At 41.7% G+C, this 25,751-nt stretch overlaps 1 protein-coding gene across 5 annotated transcripts in view; it reads right to left on the bottom strand.

The window, feature by feature from the left end:
* The window catches only part of CPVL (carboxypeptidase vitellogenic like), a 130,347-nt gene that overhangs the window by 17,711 nt on the left and 86,885 nt on the right, over positions 1-25,751 (bottom strand). For 4 of the 5 annotated variants that reach the window (XM_070787901.1, XM_070787900.1, XM_070787902.1 and 1 more), the window contains one exon: positions 6,736-6,918. In XM_070787901.1, coding sequence (XP_070644002.1) covers positions 6,736-6,918 — 183 coding nt within the window. Of the gene's footprint in view, positions 1-6,735; positions 6,919-23,720; positions 25,626-25,751 lie in introns of those variants that run through there. The other variant, XM_070787903.1, reaches the window with a different exon arrangement.

Below are 25,751 nucleotides of genomic sequence, written 5' to 3'. Positions count from 1 at the left end.
GGTGAAACTTCTGTTTCTTTATTTATAAATTAGTAAATGCAATCACATAATTTATGGGGGAGCTACAAATATTCTATAAAATTGTGGCTAAGAAAGTGTGTGGCAGACCACTGGCTTGAGGGCTTGCAAACGCTGGAGGGTCAGTAGCCATCCTTGGTGTCTCTTTTGGCCTTCCTGACACCCCCATGAACCAACAACCACACCTAGTAAGTGGCAAAACTGAAATTCACACAGGTTGGTCTAACTCCACAGTCCGCTTCCTCTCATTACCCCAAACCATCTCCCATCGATCTTGACTCTCCAAAACAGTCAAGCTTCAAGGGTGGTGGGCTCCTCCCCTTTGGCTTCTCTGTACCTGTCCCCTAGCAGAAAGTCTTACTCCTTTTGGAAACTCAGGGAGAAACCCCTGAGAAGAGTGTGGCAGACCATAGGCCTAAGAACTTCATAAGGCCAAACATGAGTCAAGGTCAAAATATAAGTCGTGGCTCAGGGCTTGTGCTTTTGGAGACTGGGGGGCTTGCTGTGAGCCTGAGGAGGGCACCAGGATGACACCAGCATGCCAGGTAGTCCTTGTGGGTATTCAGCTTTCAAGTTCATTTAACTGCACAGTAAACACTAATTTTCAAACAGGAATCGGTCCTCACAGCTTGGACATTATAAAGTTTATCTCCTCTATTTTGGGACCTCAGGATCAAGCACCAAGAAGGTGATCCCAGGAAGTAGATGAAGAACCTTCTTCCGGTACTAACATGACTCTCTATTTCCTGGGGGTACTCCTATTTTCCGGGGCTTCCCTGGTGGCTCAGCTGGTAAAGAATCTGCCCGAAATGCAGAAGACCTGGGTTCGATCCCTGGGTTGGAAAGATCCCCTGGAGAAGGGAAAGGCTACCCACTGCAGTATTCTGGCCTGGAGAATTCCATGGACTTTCACTTTCACTTCACTTTCCTTCTTCTCTGACCTATTTCTGCCCTGAATTCATCCTACTGCTGCCAATTTAAACTTTCCAAAGCTTTGAAAATGTGCTTAATTATCTTCCATGGCAACAAACACTGTATGCTTCCACTTATATGAGATACTTAGAGCACTCAAATTCATAGAGATGGGGTAGAATGGTGGTTGCCAAGGGTTGGGGAAGGGGGAATGGGGAGCTGGCGTTGATAATTACAGAGTTTCAGCTTTACAAGATGAAAAGAGCTGTAAAGATGGATGGTACATAATCGTATGTATGCACTTGGTACCACTCAACTGTATACTTAAAAATGGTTAAGATGGCAAGTTTTCAATGTATATTTTATCCCAATAAAAAAAAAATTGGAAAAAAAAAATTCTTCAATTCCCACCCCTCCTACTGCCTAAACAATGGAACACTCACCCCTTTTCCCACTATCGAGGCTCCATGGTCCCTTTCCAGTTTCTCTCCCAGCTTGCACCCTCCGGGCACCAAAACAGAAACCAGACTGTGTGCTCTGCCTGTGTCCTGCTCTGTACGCTCCCATTCGGAGTCTCTGCCCACCATGCTTCTTCTCTGCTCATTTTAGTCAATTTCAGCGTCGATTCTTTTACTAACATGAGAACTCCCCAGGTAAATCTATAACCCTTCCTAACACTGGATGAGCCTTGCCTCATCACCTACTAAGCACCACCTACCTTTTTAAAAAACCCCTGATACTCTGTCTATAGAAAGGCACATGTATGTAACTCAAGAACTAACACTAGAAGTAAAATACACTCTTTCTCAGGCCTGCTTTAATCATGGCACATGTGTATGCAGACTCCAGTTTCAAGTGTACTAGCTTACTGCTGCCAGTCCATCATTCCAGAGGTGGGTGCCCTTGTGAAGTAGAAAACTACTGAGCTGGAAGCCAGGGGACCTGAAATCGAATCTAATTTCAGACATGAAATGGGTATGGGACTTTGGGACAGTCATTTAACCTCCAGGCTTTAGTTTCTCCACCTGGAAAATGAGATCTAAAATTTGCTCCAGCTGGAAAATTTTACCTACAGGATAGAGAAAATTATTTATTGAATAACCTAAGCTGATACTGATAATGAAAACAAAAATTATGATATCTCAAGTTGCAATCAGGAAAAAGAGACTTGTTGGAAATAATGCAAAATTCATGGTAGAAGAAACTACGCTTACTATGATTGCACAAGAATGAAAAATGACTGGTGACTCATGTCTTCCTTTTAATCTCTACATGAAAAATAATTATTCTCCATAAAAATATTTTCAGTGAAATAAAGATATAAAAAATGCTTTTCTTCCCCAGAAAATGTAGCTTCATGAGGTTTTTTCTAGAAAGCTGTTTTTAAAGAATTCATCAGTGTTATTATTCTGATGAAAATTTTATAAATGTGGCATCTTGGCATGTATGGAGTTGATGATTCAATGATGTAAGAACAAAAACATCCTGCATTTCAAAAGCAGTGATGACATCAAAACAGATCATGAACAGCAGCTGTGATATCTGGAGAAAGGCAGAGAAAGACCCCAAAAGGTGCAGCAGGGTGGTCTTGACAGCGATGGACATGGATTGTCACCAGCCAAGCAGAGAGAGGATTACACCTTTGATCTACACTGTAATGTTATTGAGTCACACACACACACACACACTCTCTCTCTCTCTCTCTCTCTCACCGAAGGCCACTATCTATTCTATAATGCTTGCAAACTGAGCCTCTCTGGACATTAAAGAAAAATCTGTTTCAGATCTTTCTTTAAAGATATCTTCCCTATGGCTCAGATGGTGAAGAATCTGCCTGTAATGCAAGAGACCCAAGTTTGATCCCTGGGGAGGGAAGATCCTCTGGAGAAGGAAATGGCAAACCCGCTCCAGTATTCTTGCCTGGAGAATCCCCTGGACAGAGGAGCCTGGCGGGCTACAGCCCATGGGGTTGCAAAGAGTTGGACACGACTGAATGACTAACTTTCACTTTAGAAATAACTTGGTTCAAACCTTGTAATTTACAGATGAACAAACAGGTTGAGAAAAGCCCGTTACTTCGCAGATGATATAAGAAGGGAGAGTCTGATTCTTAGAACGTACAGATAGAAGCAGCCAGAGCAGCAAAGGGCAACCAGCAGACTCATTCTTCATCTGATCTCTGAGGGGTGGATGGAGCTGGCTGGTGTCCCTGGGTATCCCTTGATGGAGAAATGCTCCCTCATCTCAGCACCTTGCTGCTCCCCTGGGAGAACCGTCGTTCCTCTAAATGGACATTTTAAGGAACCATTCAGAGACAAGTCTACTTTGGTTTCAATTTTTAAATTAAGAGCTGTGGAGTTTGGCAGAGAGCGAGGTTTCTCTCTTGGCAGACACAGACACATGCTTCTGTTTTGTGTGTCAAATGCTAAAAAGCCGAGTCCACGGCTGACGGCCGTTTTTTTCATTATCAGACGCCTGACATTTGAACGGTATCCCTAATCCACAGAGTGCCTTTGTGAACATCGGAGCTCTTTTCCACCCTTCTTCCCCGCCCATCTCCACAAGCCACCCCCAATCCTACGTGGAGGCATTAGGGGAGAGGAGCGCAGCCAACGTTGTAAAATCACCCACATAAAATGCAGCTCCCTCGCCGTGCGGCAAAACACTTCTATCACAAACATATGTGGGCCTCGCTTCTTTTGTTACCCAGTTTTCGGCAGTCAGAGGAGTGCCATTTCATCTCTCAATGTGTTTTGCATTCACCAGCAGAGTCAGCGGGCTCAGTGTGATATTTGCCACAAGTTTCTGAGTGAAGGTCGACATCCCTCGTCCCACCTCTGTGGCTCACGCCGCCCTGCAGCCCCAGTCTCACCCCCCAAGCTGGGCATTCCATGCATGGTGCTGAGCAGGACACATGTGTGATGCCAGGCACCGGAGGCATTCATAATACTGGTCTGGGGGACATAAGATAACAGGCAGCCATCAGAGGCAGCCATCAGAAGATGTGGAGGACATGCTGGGTGTGCCTGGTGGGATTCTCATCATAAAGCAGTGCAGCAGATGGGGGCAAAGACATGCCCAGCATTGTGCCCTGGCCACTCGGCATGCGTGTTTGCCTTTAATAATCTGAATAGTAATATCCCAACTTTCCTCTAAGGGTTGATTTCCTCTAAGGGAAAAATCAAACATTTTCTCTGATCTTGATTTTTACTATTTATGATTTCCCTTTTGTTATATACATCCTTATAAGTGATACACAGTAATAATAATACTAGCAAAATTTCCTGAGTCAGGGGCTGCTTTAAGTTGCTTAGCTTATTAAGTCCCCTCAATAATCCTATGAGAATACTGTAGACAGAGTTGCTTAAACCACAGAAATTTCTCACAGTTTTGGTGTCTGGGAAGTCCAAGATTAAGGTGCTAGTTGATTGGGTTTCTGGTAAGGGTTCTCTTCCCTGCTTGCAGATAGCTGCAAGCTAACTAAGATGCTGCCAGGGTTCCCTTGCTTCTGGAGACTCTAGGGGAGAATCTGTTTCTTTGTGTTTTCTAGTTTTCCAGAGGCTGCCTGCATTCCTTAGTTCATGGTCCTTCTTTCAAATACAGCAGTGCAGCACCTTCAAAACTCTGACTCACCTCTTCCCTCATTCACTTATCTGGATCTCTGTGATTACATTGGGCTGATCTCCCCATCTCTATGTCAGATGATTAGCAACCTTATTTCCATATGTAGCCCTAATTCCTTCTTTCCATATGATACAACACACTGACAGGTTCCAGAGATTAAGGGAAAGGTTTCTTTGTGCGTGTGTGTGCAACAAGCTGAGTGTGACATTCTCTGATCCTGTCTGCATCAAAGCAATGGTCGATTCAGGGGCCCAGAGGTGACGAGACCAAGCATAACGTGGTAGTTAAGAGACTGGAAACTGGAAAGGAGCTTTGGGAAGCAAATACTGGTGTTCGTGCTCTGCCAAAGGGTAGAGCCCCTGGTTAATACCACAAATGTCAATTTAGGGCCATGGAAATAGGCCAGCTAAAATACAGTTTTGCTGCTGCTAAGTTGCTTCAGTCATGTCCAGCTCTGTGCGAACGCAAGACGGCAGCCCAACAGGCTCCCCCTTCCCTGGGATTCTTCAGGCAAGAACACTGGAGTGGGTTGCCACCTCCTTCTCCAAGAACACTGGAGTGGGTTGCCATCTCCTTCTCACTGAAAGTGAAAAGTGAAAGTGAAGTCGTTCCGTCGTGTCTGACTCCCAGTGACCCCATGGACTGCAGCCTACCAGGCTCCTCTATCTATGGGATTTTCCAGGCAAGAGTACTGGAGTGGGTTGCCATTGCCATCTCCAAAAATACACTCAATTCCAGACTTAATAAAGGTCCTTGCCTGTATTCTAATTGCCTGACAGAAGCAAAGCAAAATCTCTTTGGAGGTAAATATTATCAGCCAAAAACTCAAACTCTCTCCATAACTTGACCTGTTTAATGTCTGACATTCAAACTTGTAGGCATATCAGGAAAAAGGACCAAATTGCCATAAAAAAGAGTATAAATAAATTGCATGAACATAAAGCTGAGCAAAAATACCACAAAGGAAAGAGTACAAACTGAATGTGTCCATTTATAAAAATTCAAAAACTTGCAAAAATAATCTAGGCCATAAGAAGTCAGGACAGTGGTTACCTTGGAGAGGAGGGGGTAGTGACTGTGGGGCAACAGGCATTGGTTCTATCTTATTTCTTTATCTAGTTGACTGTCACATGGGTATGTTCACTCTGTGAAATTTCATTTACCTGTTTTGTGACTTGTTAACTTTTCTATATTAAAACTCAATAAGATTTTTTAAAGTACCAAAGTAGAATCAATTTCACATTTCACTGATAAAATTATGTACAAAATTTTACCTGTGTACAAAGGCATCAGTTAAAATGCAATTTCAGGTGTTGAAATTGTTACTTTTTTCTTTTTAAAAAGTTTTTGAATTCAATTCAAAAAACTTAAAAATTTTTAGGGACAAACAGACAAGAAAAATTAAGTCCAGATTATTTTCTGCAACCGAAGAGCATCCACTTGTCCAATATTTTGGAATCTGACTTTAGAGTTAACTAGTTATGAAAGTATGTGTGTTAGTTACTCAGTTGCGCCCAACTCTTTGTGACCCAGTGGACTGTAGCCCATCAGAATCCTCTTGCAGTGTGGGAGACCTGGGTTCGATCCCTGGGTTGGGAAGATCCCCTGGAGGAGGGCATGACAACCTACTCCAGTATTCTTGCCTGGAGAATCCCCATGATAAAGGAGACTGGGGGGCTACAGTCCATGGGGTCGCAAAGAGTCAGACATGACTGAGCGGCTAAGCACACAGATTTTATATTTTTCATTGTCACCTTATCTCTTAAACAATACCTACACTTGTGTCTGTCAACTTTTGTCTTGACGTGGAATATTTGTATGTTAATATGAACTGAGATCATCCTTCTCTGTGGAAAGGAGGGACATGTATTTTGGCTGTTGTATGTCTTTGCTTAAGGTTGACCATGCCTTAATGGGTTTTCGGGCTTTAGCTTCTTCTTTTATTTTTTTCCTGTAAGTCTAATTCCTCTCGTATATACCCTCTGTTTTATTGCTTGATTTTTTTGGCCACGCCAAGCTGTGTGTAGGACCTTAGTTCCTCAAACAAGGATCAAACCTTGGCCCCCTGTAGTGGAAGCATAGAGTACTTAACCACTGGATCACCAGGGAAGTCTCTCGGGCTTCAGTTTCAATCCCACCATCCCATTTCCACAGTCTGCATGCCCAGAAGCATTTTCATACCTGACAGAAATTACCAACTTGCCGTACATAACCAGCCACTTCAGGATCAGATTTAAGAATCTTCCAAACTTTTTTTCCTGCCTTCTTGTATTTCTGGGATCCTTTCCAGTCCATGGCCATCAAGGAGCGCTCTGTTAGGGAAGCTGCCACAATGACGTCCAGCTGGCCATTGTAGATTAGAACCTGAAACAAAATTGAGCCATGGGCAAATGTAGGATTCAGCAGGGGAAGCCAGTTGTGTGTCTAGGTACTGAGAGAGGGGATGAGACACAAAGGGGATGTAAGCTTCTCTGATGTTAGAGAGGCCAGAGACGTCAGCTCAGAGAGGCCAGCCCAGGAACTCAGTAGGATCCTTTTTTTCCAGTTGGTTACAAATACCAACAACCTGAAATAAACTCAACCTTGTCTCAACCATTGCATTCTTCCAAAAGTTTGATTCTTCATAGGAATCTTCATGTACACCTCTATGTATATCTCTACAAACGCAAAAGCATTTGTGCTGTATTACCCGGCGCTATGGGTTTTACTTATGGCTATGTGAAGGAAGAAGACTGTGGTTACATTCCAGTGGAACTAAGGAATACCATATTTTCTAGGACTTTCATGAAGCCTGCATTTCATTATCTTCACTTTCAGGCCCTGCAGCAGCTGGCAAGCTGGGAATTCCATCAGCTGATGCTAATCCATATTACTTTCCCCTCCTACGTTTCAGTGGCAACTATAATTTTCTGAGGCAGACAGATAGACACAGGTGCCTCAAGTTTCTTATTTGTTGGAGGCAGCAATGTCTGCCATGTCCTTCCAAAGGCCTCCATTCTTAAACATGATAGCCATTTGTCAACAATGAGGAATGTCCTTCAAAATGCCTAGAATACATTTTTAAGCCAAGTTGATGGGTACTGTAGGAGAAACTCTGAGGCAACTCTTTTCTTCCCAAACAACGTTTTAGTTGCTTGAACAAGAATTCAGATAATACCCAGTGCTGCTGAAGCTGTGAAGCTACTACTCTTCAGGAAAGCAATGGTCACTATTTAATGCAAAGACTTTAAAATGTTGAGACTCTTTGTCCCAGTTAATCCCGGTTTGTGGAATAAGTTCTATGAAACTAAACCCAAAGAAATTAAAAAAATTAACTATATTCATTGAATTTTTAAAGACAAATTTGAACACAGTCTAAAAGTTCCATATTAGTGAGTAGTTAAATAACCATGGTACAGATATTCTATGGGATATTGCAAAGCCACTTCAACTGTCTGACTAAACCATGAAGCAGTGTGGAAAATACTTATAATATTAAGTATGAAATCTGAATGCTGGGCTTCCCTGGTGGCTCAGTGGTAAAGAATCCACCTGCCAGTGCAGGAGACAGGGGTTCAATCCCTGACCCAGGAAGATCCGGCATGCTGTGGAGCAACTGAGCCCATCGGCTACAACTACTGAGCCTGTGCTCTAGAGCCCAGGAGCCACAACTACTGAGCCCATGCGCCACAGCTACGGAAGCTATCAGGCCCCAGAGCCCTTGTTCCGAAACAAGAGAAGCCATCACAGAGAGAAATCTGAGCGCTGCAACTAGAAATAGCCCCTACTTTCTACAACTAGAGAAAAGCCCAAGCAGCAATAAAGACCCAGCACAGCAAAATAAATACTAAAATAAATACATAAATAATTTTAAAAGTTAAATGAAAAAAGAAAGCTGAATGCCAAACATATATCACAATTATTATATATGTATATGATTGATATATTTATATACAAATATGGAATGAAACTTTTAAAAAAGGAACAGAGTTGATTAATTTCACCAGTGGAGATGTGAATAATTTCCCCTTTTGTTTTCTATTCCTTTTAGGCTATTTTTTTGCAATCATTGATTCTCATGACGTATTGTCACTCCACCACCAACAAAGAGATTGTCTTCAACTCCATGCCACCTTTCATCTATGTGCAAGCTCTGGTTTAACTCCAGTGAAGACCTCTGGTCACCAACAAAGAGATTGTCTTCAACTCCATGCCACCTTTCATCTATGTGCAAGCTCTGGTTTAACTCAAGTGAAGACCTCTGGTCGAATCCTCAAATTGGATATAAAATGTTACACTGCATATGTTTCCATCTGTGCTCTCCTGGTACAGGCGTCTTAAAAGGCTTACACATAATTAGAAAGCCCAGGACTTTTACACACTCCAAATCCTCAAGCAGCAGTGGGCCAGGATTCAGCCTGAGATGAAAGGGCCCTGGGCCTCCCCTATAAGAACACAGGGCTTTCATGTTATTCAGTCACCATCACCACCTCCACTCTCCTATGAAGAACCCCTCCCCTCCAAAAAAATCCTCATGGATTTAAAGCCTCTTTAAAAAATTCAACTATAGCAATAAAAATTTGCATTGTTTATACAAAGAAATTGCCTCAAAGACCTTGAGTACTTATGGCCCATGCAAAACTCCTACAGCTGTCTTACCAACAATATGGAAACAATTACACATGATCTGTACCAGCAAACAAAGCTTAAATACTTCACCATTCTAGGAAGGGCTGATTATAGCTGATTAATGAATACAATCTTTATAAAGTAATTCTTCTGCTAGAAATCAATGAAAAGATGCTGATTGGCACACATACAAATGTACCTAGCCATTTTTCCTCTTTGTCACCACTCTGTGAAGCCTGCACCTTTCTGAGTGTCACTTGCAACCTTACTTTATCAGGGTATTTACTGAAATAGATTTGAATCTTCAGTTTTGAGGGATGATAGCAAAATCCACAGGCTACAGCAAAAACAGAGTGATACGTATACATTTGTTGAACTGAATGGAAATAAAGCCCATCCCTGAGCCATTTCTCTTGTTTCTCCAGACTCATCTTAAACAAGAGTACAAACTCTCCAGAGTAAGGCAGTAAAGGGCCGGACTGCATAATTTTGTGCATGTGATGTGCAGAAGCCTACTTTGCGGGGCAAATGGAAATTCTTCCTTTGCAAAAAAGCAAGGAAAACATTTTTAACTTCTACAGGGCGCATAAGCCAAATATAACAACAACAACAACAAGAAATCAGACGAGTAACGATCAAGCGAAGTGATTTCAGAGCTGACATTTAAGGCTGCCTTAAATATAAGAATTTCAGAGCTGCCATTTTAATCTAAATGTCATATTTACTCTCTTCAGCCCCCACAGGAATATCCCAGTTGGGTGCCTCCAGGGCTGGGTGAGTGGGCGAGATATCCCCAGATCCGGTGACAGTGAGCTGAGAAGCCAGGTGGGTATAGCACAGGGGTGGGTGGTCCTGAAGTCAGAGGGCACGTGTTGGCCACCCACATCCTGAGTCAGAGAAGTGCTAGGACAAAGCTTAAGCCCCAGCGGGCTGGCCACTGATGAAGGATGTGCACACACGCCCACTTCTTCCTGGTGGGTGATCTGCTGTCCTAGTTTGCCCAGGATGGAGGAGTTTCCCAGGATGCAGGGTTTGCAGGCTAAAACTGGGACAGTCTGGGGCAAACCTTCCCCTGAGGCTTGCTGGTATTTTAAGCAACAGGGTCTAAAGATTGAGAGGAGGAGACAGAAATGAATGCAGCTTTTCGCTACACTTCCCTTGTCAGGAGTGACTCTTAACAAAACAGGGGGCAGGGAAAGCGCTGGTGGAGTAGGTTTCCAGGGACACAGCAGGCAGCACCCATGAATAGCCAGTGTCCTTACTTTCCTTTCTGGTCAGCTGTGAGGCCCCAGTGAAGGAGCAGAACCATTCCTTTTAAAGAATTTTCTTATCTTTTACTACATGTCTTACTGGTTAGTTTGTTGAAATTGATGGTGATGCAAAGACATGAAAAAATACTTCTTATTAAAAACCAATGAAAATCTATGATACCACTGTTGCTGCTGCTGCTGCTGCTAGGTCGCTTCAGTCGTGTCCGACTCTGTGCGACCCCATAGACAGCAGCCCACCAGGCTCCGCCGTCCCTGGGATTCTCCAGGCAAGAACACTGTTGCTGCTCTATAATTGTGTGTGTGTTCTTAGTCGCTCAGTCATGTCCGACTCTTTGCAACCCCATGGACTGTAGCCCACCAGGCTCCTTTGTCCATGGGATTCTCCAGGCAAGAATACTAGAGTAGGTTGTCATGCCCTCCTCCAGGGGCTCTTTCCAACCCAGGGATCGAACCGAGGTCTCCCACATTGCAGGCAGATTCTTTACTATCTGAGCCACCAGGGAAGCCCATAATTACTCTATACAGAAGCTCTATAATTACTACATTTTAAAAAGATGCTTCGAACTTGGGAAAAGAATACAAAAGAAAACAAAACAGCAGTTAAGGTACTCAAAGTATGAGTGATTTAACTTGACTCTTTTCTAGGTTTGGAGGGTATATGTGGTTAGGATGCTTCCATAATGAAAAAATTAAAAAACAAAAAACAATAACACTAAGAGTTTGGGAACCTTGTTTGGCAAAAGATATGTTTTATTGAGGAGTAACTTCTGCTGACTCAAGTGTTACCAGATATCAGTTTATTTTTTTTCATGACAACTAGGTAAACAGCATAACTTTAGTTCAATCATGAAGTGAAAGTGAAAGTGTTCTTTGCTCAGTCGTGTCCGACTCTTTGTGACCGCACGGATTGTAGCCCACCAGGCTCCACTGTCCATGGGATTCTCCAGGCTAGAATACTCGAGTGGCTTGCCATTCCCTTCTCCAGGGGATCTTCCCACCCCAGGAATTGAACCTGGGTCTCCTGCATTGCAGGCAGATTCTTTATCATCTGAGCCACCAATCAAGAGATGATCTTAAAAACTCTTTCCAGAATTAAAGCATGTACAAGAGATGGCACTAGATGATTTGGATTACAATCATCTCTGTTTTTTACTAGGAATAGGTGATACAATCATTTTCATTATGTTCTTTACTTTTCAAAGTGTTTCCACATGTATAATGGCTTTATTTTCATCTAGCTTCACAGGGTGGAGATGAGAAGTATTATAAGGCCCACCTCTACTTTACCATAAATTGGAGGTCCCACTTTACTGGGACACAGTGAGGTGCCAGAAAGCATGCTAGATCCCAGTCTTCCAAATTTCTTTCTAGAACACTGTAAGACAGGAACTAAATTCCCACAAACCGACAAGCATCTACTGACTCCCCACAGCTCCGTGTCTAGTGCTACTCAAGGTGTAGGAAACAGTCACTGGGGAAGGAGACACAGTTCACGAGTCCAGTTTAGAAACAATCTCAAGTCTGTTTGTCCAATATCTCTCTGTAACTTTGGCTCTATGAACCAGGATGTGTGCAACGACATTACTCAGCTGCCGACTGACCCTTTACTTCTGTTGCAGGGAGTGGCCGTGATTAAGCAGCTACGGAAGAGCCTCAGCTTGTGGAGAATGGAGCCCTCCTAGCCGCTGGTGCACCCACAGCTCTTGCATAGTGCCCATACCCCGTAAGACGTATCAACACTTCCAGGGTGTAGTTGACTGCACTCTTTAACGGATTCTGCAGCGCTGTATAGTGACTGTCGGCCATCTTGGCTTGCTTAGGTCCACTCGCCTGTCTCCTGGTAACTGTACTGCCATTCCCTCAAGGGAGACTCGTGAAGGCTGTCCATCAGTGTCCTCCCTCCTCCACGCAAGGGATGAGCATGTGACCTAAGCCAGGACCCTCAAATGCTCTTTCCCTAGACTTTGGATTGTGAGTAGTGACACAAGGGTCCCTGATGAGTCTGTCCATTAATTTTGCTACCTTGAGTCCCAGAATTTTTCCCGGCCCCTATCTTTTCTCATGCCAGTTCTTCGGTTTGTCCATGAATTCGGTGACATATCCTGTCTACCGATCAGTTCCTTTCGTGCTTCAAGTAACCAGAGCTGCTGCTGTTGCTAAAAGCATGAAATCCAAACTCACATATCACTGGACCTGTGCCTCACATGCCACAGCATGAAGTGACTGGCGCATGGCTCACCCTCCATGAGTTGCGGTTCCCTTTTCTGGACATACAGATGTCAGACCTACATCTTACTGCAGTGAGAATTAATGAGAAAATGTGAACAGGGCTCTAAGCACAGCACAGGACACAAATTGGGGGAGTCAGGTAAATAGAGTCCTCCTCCTTTCCAACTAGGTTGATAATGTGATAATGACTGGGAAGACTGACTCAAAAAAACACTTCTTCTAAAACAAACCTTCAGATTATTCAGATGGTCTTTCTGTGTCTAATACTTGGTTGCCAATTTCACTCTTTCTGACAAAGGCCGACAGTAGGAGGGAACCCAGGCAGGGTAAATCTGAACTCTACGAACTCAAATGCATGAAATAACATGCCTTTCAAGACTAATTTTACACACATTGGGCATGGTGTTTCAGCAGTCTTTTCTTGATAGTCAGAGCCATAAGTCTATAAATTACCCTTTGAAAGGAATCTTTAATTTTATAGCATGGGATTCAAGATCCCAAGGAATTTCCCCATACTTGAAAAGCTAGAAAAGTATGGTTAAGATTATAGCTTTTAATGGGACATTTTGGAATAATATTAATAGAATGCTCTCATTCTTCTTACCATGCTGCAGGAACTGTGTTAAGCATTTTACATCCGTGATTTCACAATATCCCTCAAAGGCAGGTCTTATTTATCCATTTTAGGAACAAAGGGACAGAGGTGTAGGGAAGTGAGCCAACTGGTGACATGGATCAAGTTCAGATCTGCCTGAATGCAAACTGTGTGCTCCTAAGCCCTCTTCCACCCTGCCCTAGTCACTACCACCACCCCTGCTCAGAGGACACAGAACACGTAGTCTGTTCTTTATTTGTAATTACACATGCAAGGAGCACACTTACATGTAAGCGTGACTCTTTGGAATGAAGGATACATGTTTAGAATAAGAGCACAGGCCCTGTGGCTGGGTATGAACTGAGCTCTGTCACTTACTTGCAAGATTATCTTGATATTAAGTTACTTAGCCTGTCTAGAGCTCAGTTTCCTCATTTGTAAAATGGATAGAAGAGAAACATCTATGAGGGAAGGTCATTGGGAGAATTACATAACACAATGCATGTAAAGCTGTCCATATCCTAGGCAGATAGTAAGTGTTCAGTTAATACTGGCTATCATCATCACATTAGAATAATTCAACATAGCTATTCAAATAACTTCATTATTTCCAAGTGAGATGTTGCCTGTGAATTAAAACTGTGATTTAGGATGTAAGTAAGAGTTAGAATAACTCCTAGGATGTGGGAGTTCTAACATAACTGCACGAAATCATCAATTTGATGAAACAAACATTAGGGGCTTATAAAAGTTATTATGACACCTGCAGAAAGGAGCCTTGAGCTCCAGACCTGGCTCAGCTTCCCAAAGCCTGGGCTACTGAGTGACCCTGGAGATGTCATCTATCCATTCTGAGCCTTAGTTTTTGTATTCTGTGAAATGGAATATCCTAGTTCTTGGGAGGACCAAATGGGATACAAGATGTAAAAATATCCTGTAACCTGAAAAGCAAGGTTTCATTCATGTTTTTGTTAATTTATATCAAGAATACTCTGAAAAATAAACTTCCATAGTGGAGTGCAGAAGTTTTAAATTGGCTGCCAGGGGCCTGTTTTTAGCTTGCAGACATATCCATCCAGTCCACAGGGTGTTGTTGTTGTTTTTGCAATTAGATGCTGGCATTTAAATACTGGGAGACCGGACCACACTGGCCCATATTTCCACCTGGCTACTAGGGGCAAAGGTTGGGCAGTAGTTGTCCCCCTAAGACACAGTCCTCCCCCTTCCTGAGTGTCTCCCTCCACCCCCAACAGAGGTTCAAGAGCAGCTGTCATTTATTCAATGCTTATGCTACTGTTGTTCTTAGAAGAGAAAAAAATATTCCTCTGTATCCATGTCTCTGTCATAGATAGAAAAGAAAGATCAGTATGTCACAGTCCAACACTACTCATTTATTTTATTTCCTTCCTGGATCCATAGGCAGCTAAGTTTCACTTCCATCTGAAATGGAAGGGAAGTGGGCTTTGGTCTGAGTTAGAGAAAGGAGTGTGTGCTCACTTATACATGGCAAGTATTTGCTTAATCTGCTCCCATGAAATTTCCATTTAGTCTGGTGGCTCAACTGGGAAAGAATCTGCCTGCAGTGTGAGAGACCTGGTTTCGATCCCTGGGTTGAGAAGATCCCCTGGAGAAGGGAACGGCTACCCACTCCAGTATTCTCGCCTGGAATTCCATGGACTGTGTAGTCCAAAGGATCGCAAAGAATCAGACACGACTGAGCGCTTGACTTTGACTTTCACGGAGAGCCAAAGGATTGGGCACCAAGAGAATAGACATGAAAAGATGTGCCTCCTGTCCTCCTAATAACCCTAGATTTTAAAAAACTTTTCAAAAGAGTGAATAATCAGAGGAAGAAAAGCAGGTTACTCTTTCATTCTCTAAGTTTTCCTTAAAAAGAGGAGTTAAAAAAGTCAGTTTCACTTTAATCTTTCTCAAATCTACTCATTTTAATATTCCAAAGCATAAACTTTTCAGGTTCTGCACGTACATAAGTCAGTAGTTTCTTCGTAATTTAACTTCTCTCAGCAAGAAAACCTCCCTCTAGGAAAAACCCAGTGAACACAATCAGATGATGATTAATCCTTATTTTACTTAGTAAATGCTTATGAAGGATAAATATTTTCCAGGCAGACATAAAACAACCAACTGTGTCAACTATAGATATCTACAGACCGGTTTACTTGCTGACTCATCTAAGAAGAACTCACAGCCTCTAAACTCAGATTTTGACTTTAAGTTAAGTTGGTGGGAGGAGCACATGACACTCAAAGGAGAAAAAAGATACCTGTGCTTTTAATGGTTCCTATGCAACCAAACTTGGAGGAGGCAATGGCAACCCACTCCAGGACTCTTGCCTGGAGAATCCCTTGGACAGAGGAGCCTGGAGGTTGCACAGAGTCGGACATGACTGAAGCAACTTAGCATGCGTATAACCGAACACTTGAAAGAAGGGGTTTGGGGCAGAAATGTATATAAATGTGCATTTTGTTATATTTTCACTGTCACCCATATTAAAGCTTCAGATTGAAAATAAATCACACAAGGGCCACTTTCTGATCTAAACTTTAACCGTTTTTAAAAATCCAAACCGAAACACATGTATTGATGACAAACCATACAAAGCATTTCTCTTTATTTCCCCAATTACTCCTCTACTTATTAGGAAAATTACAGAAATGCCACAGGAGGAGGCTTCAGTCTCTTGGTACAACAGGAAAGCAAACCGAGCTTTTGCGAGAAGGCTGGATTTTTGTTGTTACATTTTTAGACGAAAGATTTATGCTTATATTTTGGCCCATTTACAATCCACCATAATACTTTGCAGACAAAGTTATGCTCTTTTCCCAATGATCCAGTGACCTTAATCTCTAACATTTTGTGGTTTCCTGTTTGGGGAAATGATTGAACAGCAGCCTAAGCTATTCCAAACTGCACAGCATTCCCAGTTGGCTGCTATCTGTCTTAGTTTTGAATGTTCTCCTGTTCACTAATAAAAAAAAAAAAGATTTTTTAAAAAAATAAACTTTCCTTACAGATGCTAAATCAATGAAACTCCTACAAAGCAGCCCTCCACACTTCCTCTTCTGGCTGCTTTACTTATCATTCTTCTATTACAAACCCCAACATACCGGGGAGTTCTTTCTGCCTGGAGCAATTAGCATGACCCACCTACAGTAACTTTCTCCTGAATAGCTGAGAATTAATTTCACTAATATCCAACTCAACCCAGGGCAATTCCCAAAGGTTTCTCAAAAGCTCAGCTGCAAAAGAAAAACAATTTCAGCTATGGAGTATAATGTTTAGCAATGTTCACCACTGGAGGCCGACTTGTCATCCTTCCAGGGACAACGCCTGGGCCCCAGTCGCCCATTGTTTTCACTCTGGGGCCTCTGAGATCCTGGTGACTTCGCGGAGATATAGTGCTGCAATACTCTGGAAGCCAGAGTCCCCAGAGCCCGCCTGGAGGAGACTTGACAGAAAAATAATGCAACCATTGAATGAAACAGCAGTCATTTATGCAACCAAGTCGTTCTTCAAATGAGACAAATTTGGCTTCCAGGTTTAAGGAAGACAAAGAAAGAAAGAGAAAAAACGAGTTTGGAAAAAACACTCTTAGAGTGTTCCTGCCGTTCTCCTACCAGTTGGTTCTGCCAAGATGAGTGAAGAATGAAAGTGGGGCAGGGAGCTTGAGTGAGTGTCCCGCGATAACACAAATAAAATGTCTTTCTGTCAAAGAAAGTTATTTCTGCTTTCTTCAACTTTTGATGTTGTTTAGTTGCTAAGTTGTGTCAGACTTTGTGACCCCATGGACTGCAGCCCATCAGGCTTCTCAGTCCTTCACTATCTCCCGAAGTTTGCTCAAACTCATGTTCATTGAGTCAGTGATGCCATCCAACAATCTCATCCTCTGTCACCCCCTTCTCCTCCTGCCCTCAATCTTGCCCAGCATCAGGGTCTTTTCTAGTGAGTTGGCTCTTTGCATTAGGTGGCCAAAGTATTGGAGTTTCAGCTTCAGCATCAGTTCCTTAGATGAATATTCAGGGTTGATTTCCTTTAGGATTGACAGGTTTGATCTCCTTGCAGTCCAGGGGATTCTCAGCAGTCTTCTCCAGCACCACAATTCAAAAGCATCATTTCTCTGGCGCTCAGCCTTCTTTATGGTCCAATTCTCACATCCGTAGATGACTACTGGAAAAACCAGTAGTTTTGACTATATGGACTTTTGTTGGCAAAGTGACGTCTCTGCTTTTTAACATGCTTTCTAGGTTGTCACAGCTTGCCTTCCAAGGAGCAAGTATCTTTTAATTTCATGTAACTTAACTTGAAATGAAATTAACTTGCAACTTCACTCTAAATACTTTAGTTGCTTTTAGAATGGAACAATAAGTAAAGCCAACTTGAAAATAATCCACTAAGCCATTACTCCAATCCAGGGATCTGAGAAAAATGTTTAACTACCCAGAACGTCACACTTACAATGACCTTTAATAATGTCCAGAATATTTTTGTCTCATTTGAAGAGTCCTGGGGGCCCACTCCAGGGAGCCTTTTGCTCAGCTTGTTTCAGGGTCTGTTCTCATACCCCTTTCTGATCCACTCACCTCTGACATCACCTCTCACCTATTGTTATTGGTTGTGTTATGCTCAGTCATGTCCAATTCTGCGTGACCCCTTGGACTGTAGCCCACCAGGCTCCTCTGTCCATGGAATTTTCCAGGCAAGAACACTGGAGTGAGTTGCCATTTCCTCTTCCAGGGGATCTTCCTGACCCAGGGATTGAATCTGTGTCTCCGGCATTGGCAGGCGGAAGCACTTTTAGTTCCAGCAGAAATAGACGGGAGCTGCAGGAAAACCTCTTGCCATCAGTCCCCGTGCCAGCTCCCTGTTCCCTGACGTTATCATTATCACTCAATGTGGACTGCTGAGATGCTGAAGAAACAGATGTGAATATGCAGAGTGAACAGAGCACAAGGTGAGGAAAATCAAGACAAAGGCAGTCAAGGGCTCCTGCTCAGAGCGATTTTTTGAAAGCTTGGTTGAAGGTCCTTCTGGCTTTCATTCAGTCATGTCGTTCCGCACAGGAATGCTGTGCTGAAGCACTGTTTACCTGACAACATTAGAAGCTGCTCACACTCATAATAAGCAAGGAGATGGCATAGGCTGCCCCATGACAAGGGCATGGTTAGATCACTTCTACAATGCAGGGCAGGCAAATTCAGTGGTGAAAAGCCTGTGGGAAAAGCCCTAGAGGTTGCGATTGCAGCTTCCTCAGGTGGTGGGAAGTATGCAAATGCTGCTTTCCCTACTGGACCAAAAGGCCAAGGCCAACAGCCACTGGATTAAGTTACTCACATTTACAGGGAAGGAGAGGAAACAGCGGTCAGAATACTGCACCTGGAGTCAGATTTTGTGGCAAATGGACTTAAATGATGATGACTATGATTAGAAAAACCAAAACCCAAATCCAAATCCTGGCTTTGCACTCTGGCTCTATCACATCTAATGTGACTATCACAGAGATAAATAAGTGCCCTAGTGCCAATCCATCTACTAAACATAAATAATGCTTAGTTTTAAATTTCCTTTAAAAAATATTAATGTACACTTTTCCCTCCCATGACCCAGGGAATGGTGGTGGGCACACACTGCTTTGAAGACAACTGGTGTCCAGTGGTCCAATCGGTTGGAATGTGTTACCATCACTAAGCATCTTCTGTTTTACCAAGACACAAGGAGTAAAGACTGAGAAGCTACTGCAGCACAGTGACTTCTACTGCACAAGAAGGAGTCCTCACTGTATCCAGAAAGCAATACTCCTCTCACTCTTTCCATATTCATCTTTTCAAAGTAAAGTCAACTGATGTAATTGCTTGTGTTTCATAACAACTGAATTTCACAGCATCTGGATTCAAATGTGCATTTCTAAGCTTGCTGATTTTTAGGTCCTTGGAATCTACATAACCAATGGTATCAGCATTTAATATCTTTCTTCTCTTACCACCCTCACTCTGCTGTATTTAGATGGCTCAAGATTAAATTCCACTTTAATGTTGCCATAAATCACAAATGTACCTTCTAATGTTTTCAGCATGAGGTACCTTTGAATGCAACAAAATAAAACCTTGGCAAAATTATGAGTGTATTAAAAAGCAGAGACATCACTTTGCCGACAAAGATCCATATAGTCAAAGCGATGGGTTTTCCAGTAGTCAAGTACAGATATGACCATAAAGAAGCTGGACCATAAAGAAGGCTGAGCACTGAAGAACTGATGCCTTTGAATTATGGTGCTGGAGAAGACTCTTGAGATTCCCTTGGACTGCAGAGAGATCAAACCAGTCAATCCTAAAAGAAATCATCCAGGAATATTCATTGGAGGGACTGATGCTAAAGCTCCAATATTCTGGCCACCTGATACAAAGAGCTGATTCGTTGGAAAATACCCTGATGCTGGGAAAGATTGAGGGCAGGAGGCGAAGGGGGTGACAGAGGATGAGGTGGTTGGATGGCATCACTGACTCAATGGACATGAGTGTGAGCAAACTCTGGGAGATGGTGAAGGACAGGGAAACTTGGCATGCTACAGTCCATGGGGTTGCAAAGAGTCAGACCCGACTGAGTGAATGAAAAACAACAACAAAATGATGACATGCTCACCAAGCAAATCAACTTAAAATATGCCAATTCACACAGTAGAATTATCAAATGTCTTAAAAAAATAAGTAAGAGTAAATAAAAATATATGCTGGTTGTTATTTGCATATTTCATCCCAACATTAATTTAAAGGACAAACAATTAAAGGTGTTTGGCACTAGCATGGCAATTTGGGATGAAATCAAAGTCTGTTTAATAATTTATGGGTAATAAAAGAAAAAATAATGTATGGGTGTTCTTTTCCCCTTTATTCACTGAAATGCTTAAAAATCAAAGAGGCCTAGAAAAAGCATGCCTCATTAAATAAAAAAAGTTAATGCTACTCTTGACTTGAATTATAACTAAAACAGGTGAAAGTAATTTGTGAGGAGCTCTGCAGTAAAACTGATTTTCAAATGCACACTTTATATTTGCCTGCCAAGTGATCATTCCTTATCAATAGTACGATTACATAAGGCAAGTGTCTCAGGATTAGCTTCCCTCTCCTCTGCTATGCTTCTCTAAGAATTATTCCCTCCTCACAGAAGTCTTTCACAGAATGGTACTGGCATTCTCCTTAAGGTTTTCAAAGGGTTTGGAAGAAAAGTGATCACATGAGATGTCATCATAGTGTAACAAAAGCTCAGAATCCAATTTAGCTGCTGAAGAATCAGGCCCGTTTAAGTGTTAAAATTTTATTGGTATGCTAGACATTTATCAAATCTAGTTTCCTGGCAATATTATCATAGACATTTTGCCATCAGAAAATGTTATTAAGGAAAATGCCACAAGCAATTAGAATGACTGCTAAAATGAGTTAGATTACTAGAAATATTTACCTTTCAAAGTCCTGAGTCACATCCATTAGCCAGGAATTGCCCATTTCTAAACGAAGATCTTTTGATAGGCTAGGATAAGTAAATAAAACTCTAACGACCTGGGTGTTAAGATTTCAGTCTGGTGGTAAAGCTGAGAAACTCTAAGATTCTGAATTCTGAAGATGCAATTAGTTGAAACTTAATGAGCTGCAGAATGATAAGTGACAGGGAAATGTAACTTTATATTTACAATTTCCTGACTAGATGAACTTTTAAACACAGCAAACTAAGCCCTACCCAAGGGCAATTTAACCTTTAAAAGCAAAAGCATATGGAGGTATTGGCCTTTGGAGATGGTCCTTCTTAAAACTGCAGTGACCTTGCAGACAATTCAGCAACAACCGCAACCTCAATCCAAGGGCAATGTTTTGCTGTGGATACAAATGGCCTCTATGTATATAGCTGTAGCTCCAGTTTTTTTGAAATAATCGTTTCATACAGGAAATATACCACACACACTCATACACAATCACATTCTCCCTTTCTCTCTCATGTACTCTTTAGTCTTTGAAAAGAGTATATTTTTACACAGGCAAGAACTGTAGCCAAACAGAAAAAGGAGGTTGAAAACATATTCAGAATCTTTAGCAAGAATCTTCATAAGAAAAATGTGTAACCTCTTTATCAGAAAGTACTAAGGAGGACCAGGGGACTTCTACAAAGAGCAAGGGAGTTAAAGCCAATAGCTTTTACAGGATATGGGCTATATTTCCTAGACTTTGGAGATGCCCTAATCTATCTATCTCACCCGACTCCAGTACTCTTGCCTGGAAAATCCCATGGACGGAGGAGCCTTGTAGATGGCAGTCCATGGGGTAGCACAGAGTCAGACACGACTGAGCGACTTCACTTTTACTTTTCACTTTCATGCATTGGAGAAGGAAATGGCAACCCACTCCAGTGTTCTTGCCTGGAGAATCCCAGGGATGGGGGAGCCTGGTGGGCTGCCGTCTATGGGGTCACACAGAGTCAGACATGACTGAAGTGACTTAGCAGCAGCAGCAATCTATCTATCTATCCACCTAGTTATTCATTTCCCCATTGCATTTTATTACTTTGAAAATCAGGATACAACTTACTTACAATCAGTGTATAAATGAGAATTACTCCTAAAGCATAAGGAATTTGGGGGGAATGTGACAAAAATGTTCTAAAATTAAATAGTGATGATGGCTGCAAAAATTTGTGAATATTTAAAAAACCATAAATTTGAATTCTGTAGTATGTGAAATATATTTTCAATAAAGTTGTTAAAGAAATAGTATAAAGAAGTCCTGCAGATTCTTTATGTAGCCTTCAAAATATTAACATTTTAAATAACCATCATATAATCATCAAAACTAGAAAATTAACATTGACATAATACTATTTTCTTGCTACAAATTTTATTTTAAAAATTTTCAGTTGTTCCTTAATATACTTTTTCTGGTCCTGGATGCAATAAAAAGCACATGTTATATATATATAGTTGTAAAGTCTCCTTAATCTCTCAGTCTTTGTGTGTGTATGTGTGTGTGTGTTTCTTTCATAACCTTTTGACAAGCATTAGCCAGTTACTTTGTGGCTAAATTTGTCCCCTGATTTGAGTTTGTCTGCTGTTGTCTCATGATCAAATTCACGCTGTGCATTCTTTTTTAAAATTTTTATTTATCTATTTATGGTTGTGGTGGGTCTTTGTTGCTGTGAGCAGTTTTTCTCTAGTTGCGGTGAGAGGAGGCTACTCTCTAATCGCGGTGCTCGGGCTTCTCATCCGGGTGGCTTCTCTTGTGGAGCATATGCGTTAGGCACAAGGGCTTCAGTGGTTGTAGCAGGGGAGCTTAGTAGTTGTAGCCACCAGGGTTTATCATGCAGCCTCAGTAGTTGTGGTACACAGGCTTGCTTTCTGCAGGGCATGTGGAATCTTCCCTGACCTGGAATCAAACCCATGTCTCCTGCATTGACAGGTGGATTCTTAACCACTGGACCACCAGGGAAGTCCCCTGCTATACACTTTTGGCAACACACATTAGCATTGTTGTGTCCTCAGTATAATACATCAGGAGACACATAATGTAGATTTGTCCCATCACCAGGAATTCCCAGGTGGCTCAGTAGTAAAGAATCTGCCTGCCAATGTGGAAGACTTGAGTTCGATCCCTAGGTCAAGAAGATACCCTGGAGTATGAAATGGCAACCCACTCCAATATTCTTGCCTGAAAAATCCCATGGGCAGAGAAGCCTGGTGGGCTACAGTCCATGGGGTTGCAAAGAGCTGGACACGACTGAGCAACAGCACATATACATTCATGTGCCAGGTTTCTCCACTATAAAGTGACTATTTTCCTCATAGTGGTTTTGATTTGCATTTCTCTGATAATGAGTGATGTTGAGCATCTTTTCATGTGTTTGTTAGCCATCTGTATGTCTTCTTTGGAGAAATGTCTATTTAGTTCTTTGGCCCATTTTTTGATTGGGTCATTTATTTTTCTGGAATTGAGCTGTAGGAGTTGCTTGTATATTTTTGAGATTAGTTGTTTGTCAGTTGCTTCATTTGCTATTATTTTCTCCCATTCTGAAGGCTGTCTTTTCACCTTGCTTATAATTTCCTTTGTTGTGCAGAAGCTTTTAAGTTTAATTAGGTCCCATTTGTTTATTTTTGCTTTTATTTCCAATATTCTGGGAGGTGGATCATAGAGGATCCTGCTGTGATGTATGTCAGAGAGTGTTTTGCCTATGTTCTCCTCTAGGAGTTTTATAGTTTCTGGTCTTACGTTTAGATCTTTAATCCATTTTGAGTTTATTTTTGTGTATGGTGTTAGAAAGTGTTGAAAGAGACACGTGTACCCCAATGTTCATCGCAGCAGTGTTTATAATAGCCAGGACATGGAAGCAACCTAGATGTCCATCAGCAGATGAATGGATAAGAAAGCTGTGGTACATATGGAGTACACATGTGGTACACACAATGGAGTATTCCTCAGCCATTAAAAAGAATACATTTGAATCAGTTCTAATGAGGTGGATGAAACTGGAGCCTATTATACAGAATGAAGTAAGCCAGAAAGAAAAACACCAATACAGTGTACTAACGCACATATATGGAATTTAGAAAGATGGTAACAATAACCCTGTATACGAGACAGCAAAAGAGACACTGATGTATAGAACAGTCTTTTGGACTCTGTGGGAGAGGGAGAGGGTGGGATGATTTGGGAGAATGGCATTGAAACATGTATAATATCATATATGAAACGAGTCGCCAGTCCAGGTTCGATGCACGATACTGGATGCTTGGGGCTGGTGACTGGGACGACCCAGAGGTATGGTATGGGGAGGGAGGAGGGAGGAGAGTTCAGGATGGGGAACACATGTATACCTGTGGCGGATTCATTTCGATATATGGCAAAACCAGTACAATATTGTAAAGTTAAAAAATAAAATAAAAATTAAAAAAAAATAATAAAGTTACTATTTTCCCTTTCATCATAAACATTTTGAAAGGGGATACTTTGAGATCAGGTAAATATTCTGATTCTCATCATACTTTCACTAACTGATGTTAGTATCCACTGTTGATTCTTTCCTGAAACAATTATTACTATACTATTCGTCAAATAATAATTTTTTATTCCATTATTTCTTATACTTTTATTAATTGGATTTTCCTCCTTTTCATTTTTTATTTGTTTGCATCACTATAACCCTGATTTTAAAGAGAATGCATATTAAGGTTTATAGACCAGAATAATGCTTATTAGTAGGTTTTTTCTTTAAATTGGAGGAATGTTGTATTGGTTTCTGCTGTACAACAAGTGAATCAGCCATAAGTTTACCTGTATTCCCTCCCTCTTGGGCCTCCCTTCCAATCCTCCATCCCACCACTCTAGTCGTCACACAGCACCAGGCTGAGCTCCCTGTGTTATACAGCAACTTATCACTAGCTATCTATTTTACACATGTAGGTTTTTATTAGGTCAAGAAAGTCTCATAGTATGGGAGGCTAAATACTGCTCTGCTAAAACATATCTAGTCCTAATCGTTGGAACCAGTGAATGTCACCTTATACAGTGTTAATTAATTAAAAAATAAATATTTTGCAGATTTGATTAACTTAAGCATCTTAAGATAGGGAGATTATCCAGGAGGTCGCTAAATGCAGCCTCATGAATATTTCTAGGAGGAAGCCAATAGGATGTTTGATCACAGAAGAGAAGGCGATGTGAGCACAGAGGGAGATGTTAGAATCATATGCCCACAAGCCAAGGAACGCCAACAGCCACCAGAAGCCAGAATGGATTGTCCCATTAGAGTCATCCTACTGACACCTTGCTTTCAGCCCAGTGAGAGTAGCTTCGTATTTCTAACCTCTAGATTTTGAGAAAATAAATTTCTGTAGTTTACACCATCAAGATTGTGGTAATTCATTACAGCAAGCGTAGGAATCTAATATAGATATCACCATTCCTAGTTTGCTAAAAACTTTCATCCTGGGACTTTCCTAATGGCCAGTGGCTAAGACTTCATGCTCCCAACGTAGGGGTCCAGAGTTCCATTCCTGGTTCAGTTCAGTTCAGTTCAGTTCAGTTCAGTTTGGTTGCTCACTCGTGCCCAAGTCTTTGTGACCCCATGGGCTGCAGCACACCAGGCTTCCTCATCCATCGCCAACTCGCAGAGTTTACTCAAACTCATGTCTATTGATGAGTGATGCCATCCAACCATCTCATCCTCTGTCATCCTCTTCTCCTCCCGCCTACAATCTTTCCCAGCATCAGGGTCTTTTCAGATGAGTCAGTTCTTCGCATCAGGTGGCCAAAGTATTGGAGTTTCAGCTACAGCATCAGTTCCTGGTTAGGGAACTAAGATCCCACATGCAGCAACTAAGACAAGGTACATCCAAATAAATAAATGAATAAATTAAAAAAATTTTTAACTTTTATCCTAAATGGGTTTTGATTTTGTCAAATTCAGTTTTTGCATCTATTAAGATGAATGTTTTTTATTTT

The sequence above is a fragment of the Bos indicus genome, chromosome 4 (genome assembly GCF_029378745.1).
Source record: "Bos indicus isolate NIAB-ARS_2022 breed Sahiwal x Tharparkar chromosome 4, NIAB-ARS_B.indTharparkar_mat_pri_1.0, whole genome shotgun sequence".
Classification (NCBI taxonomy): Eukaryota; Metazoa; Chordata; class Mammalia; order Artiodactyla; family Bovidae; genus Bos; species Bos indicus.
Note: the sequence above shows the minus strand (reverse complement) of the source record. Positions and strands in the feature narration are given on the sequence as shown.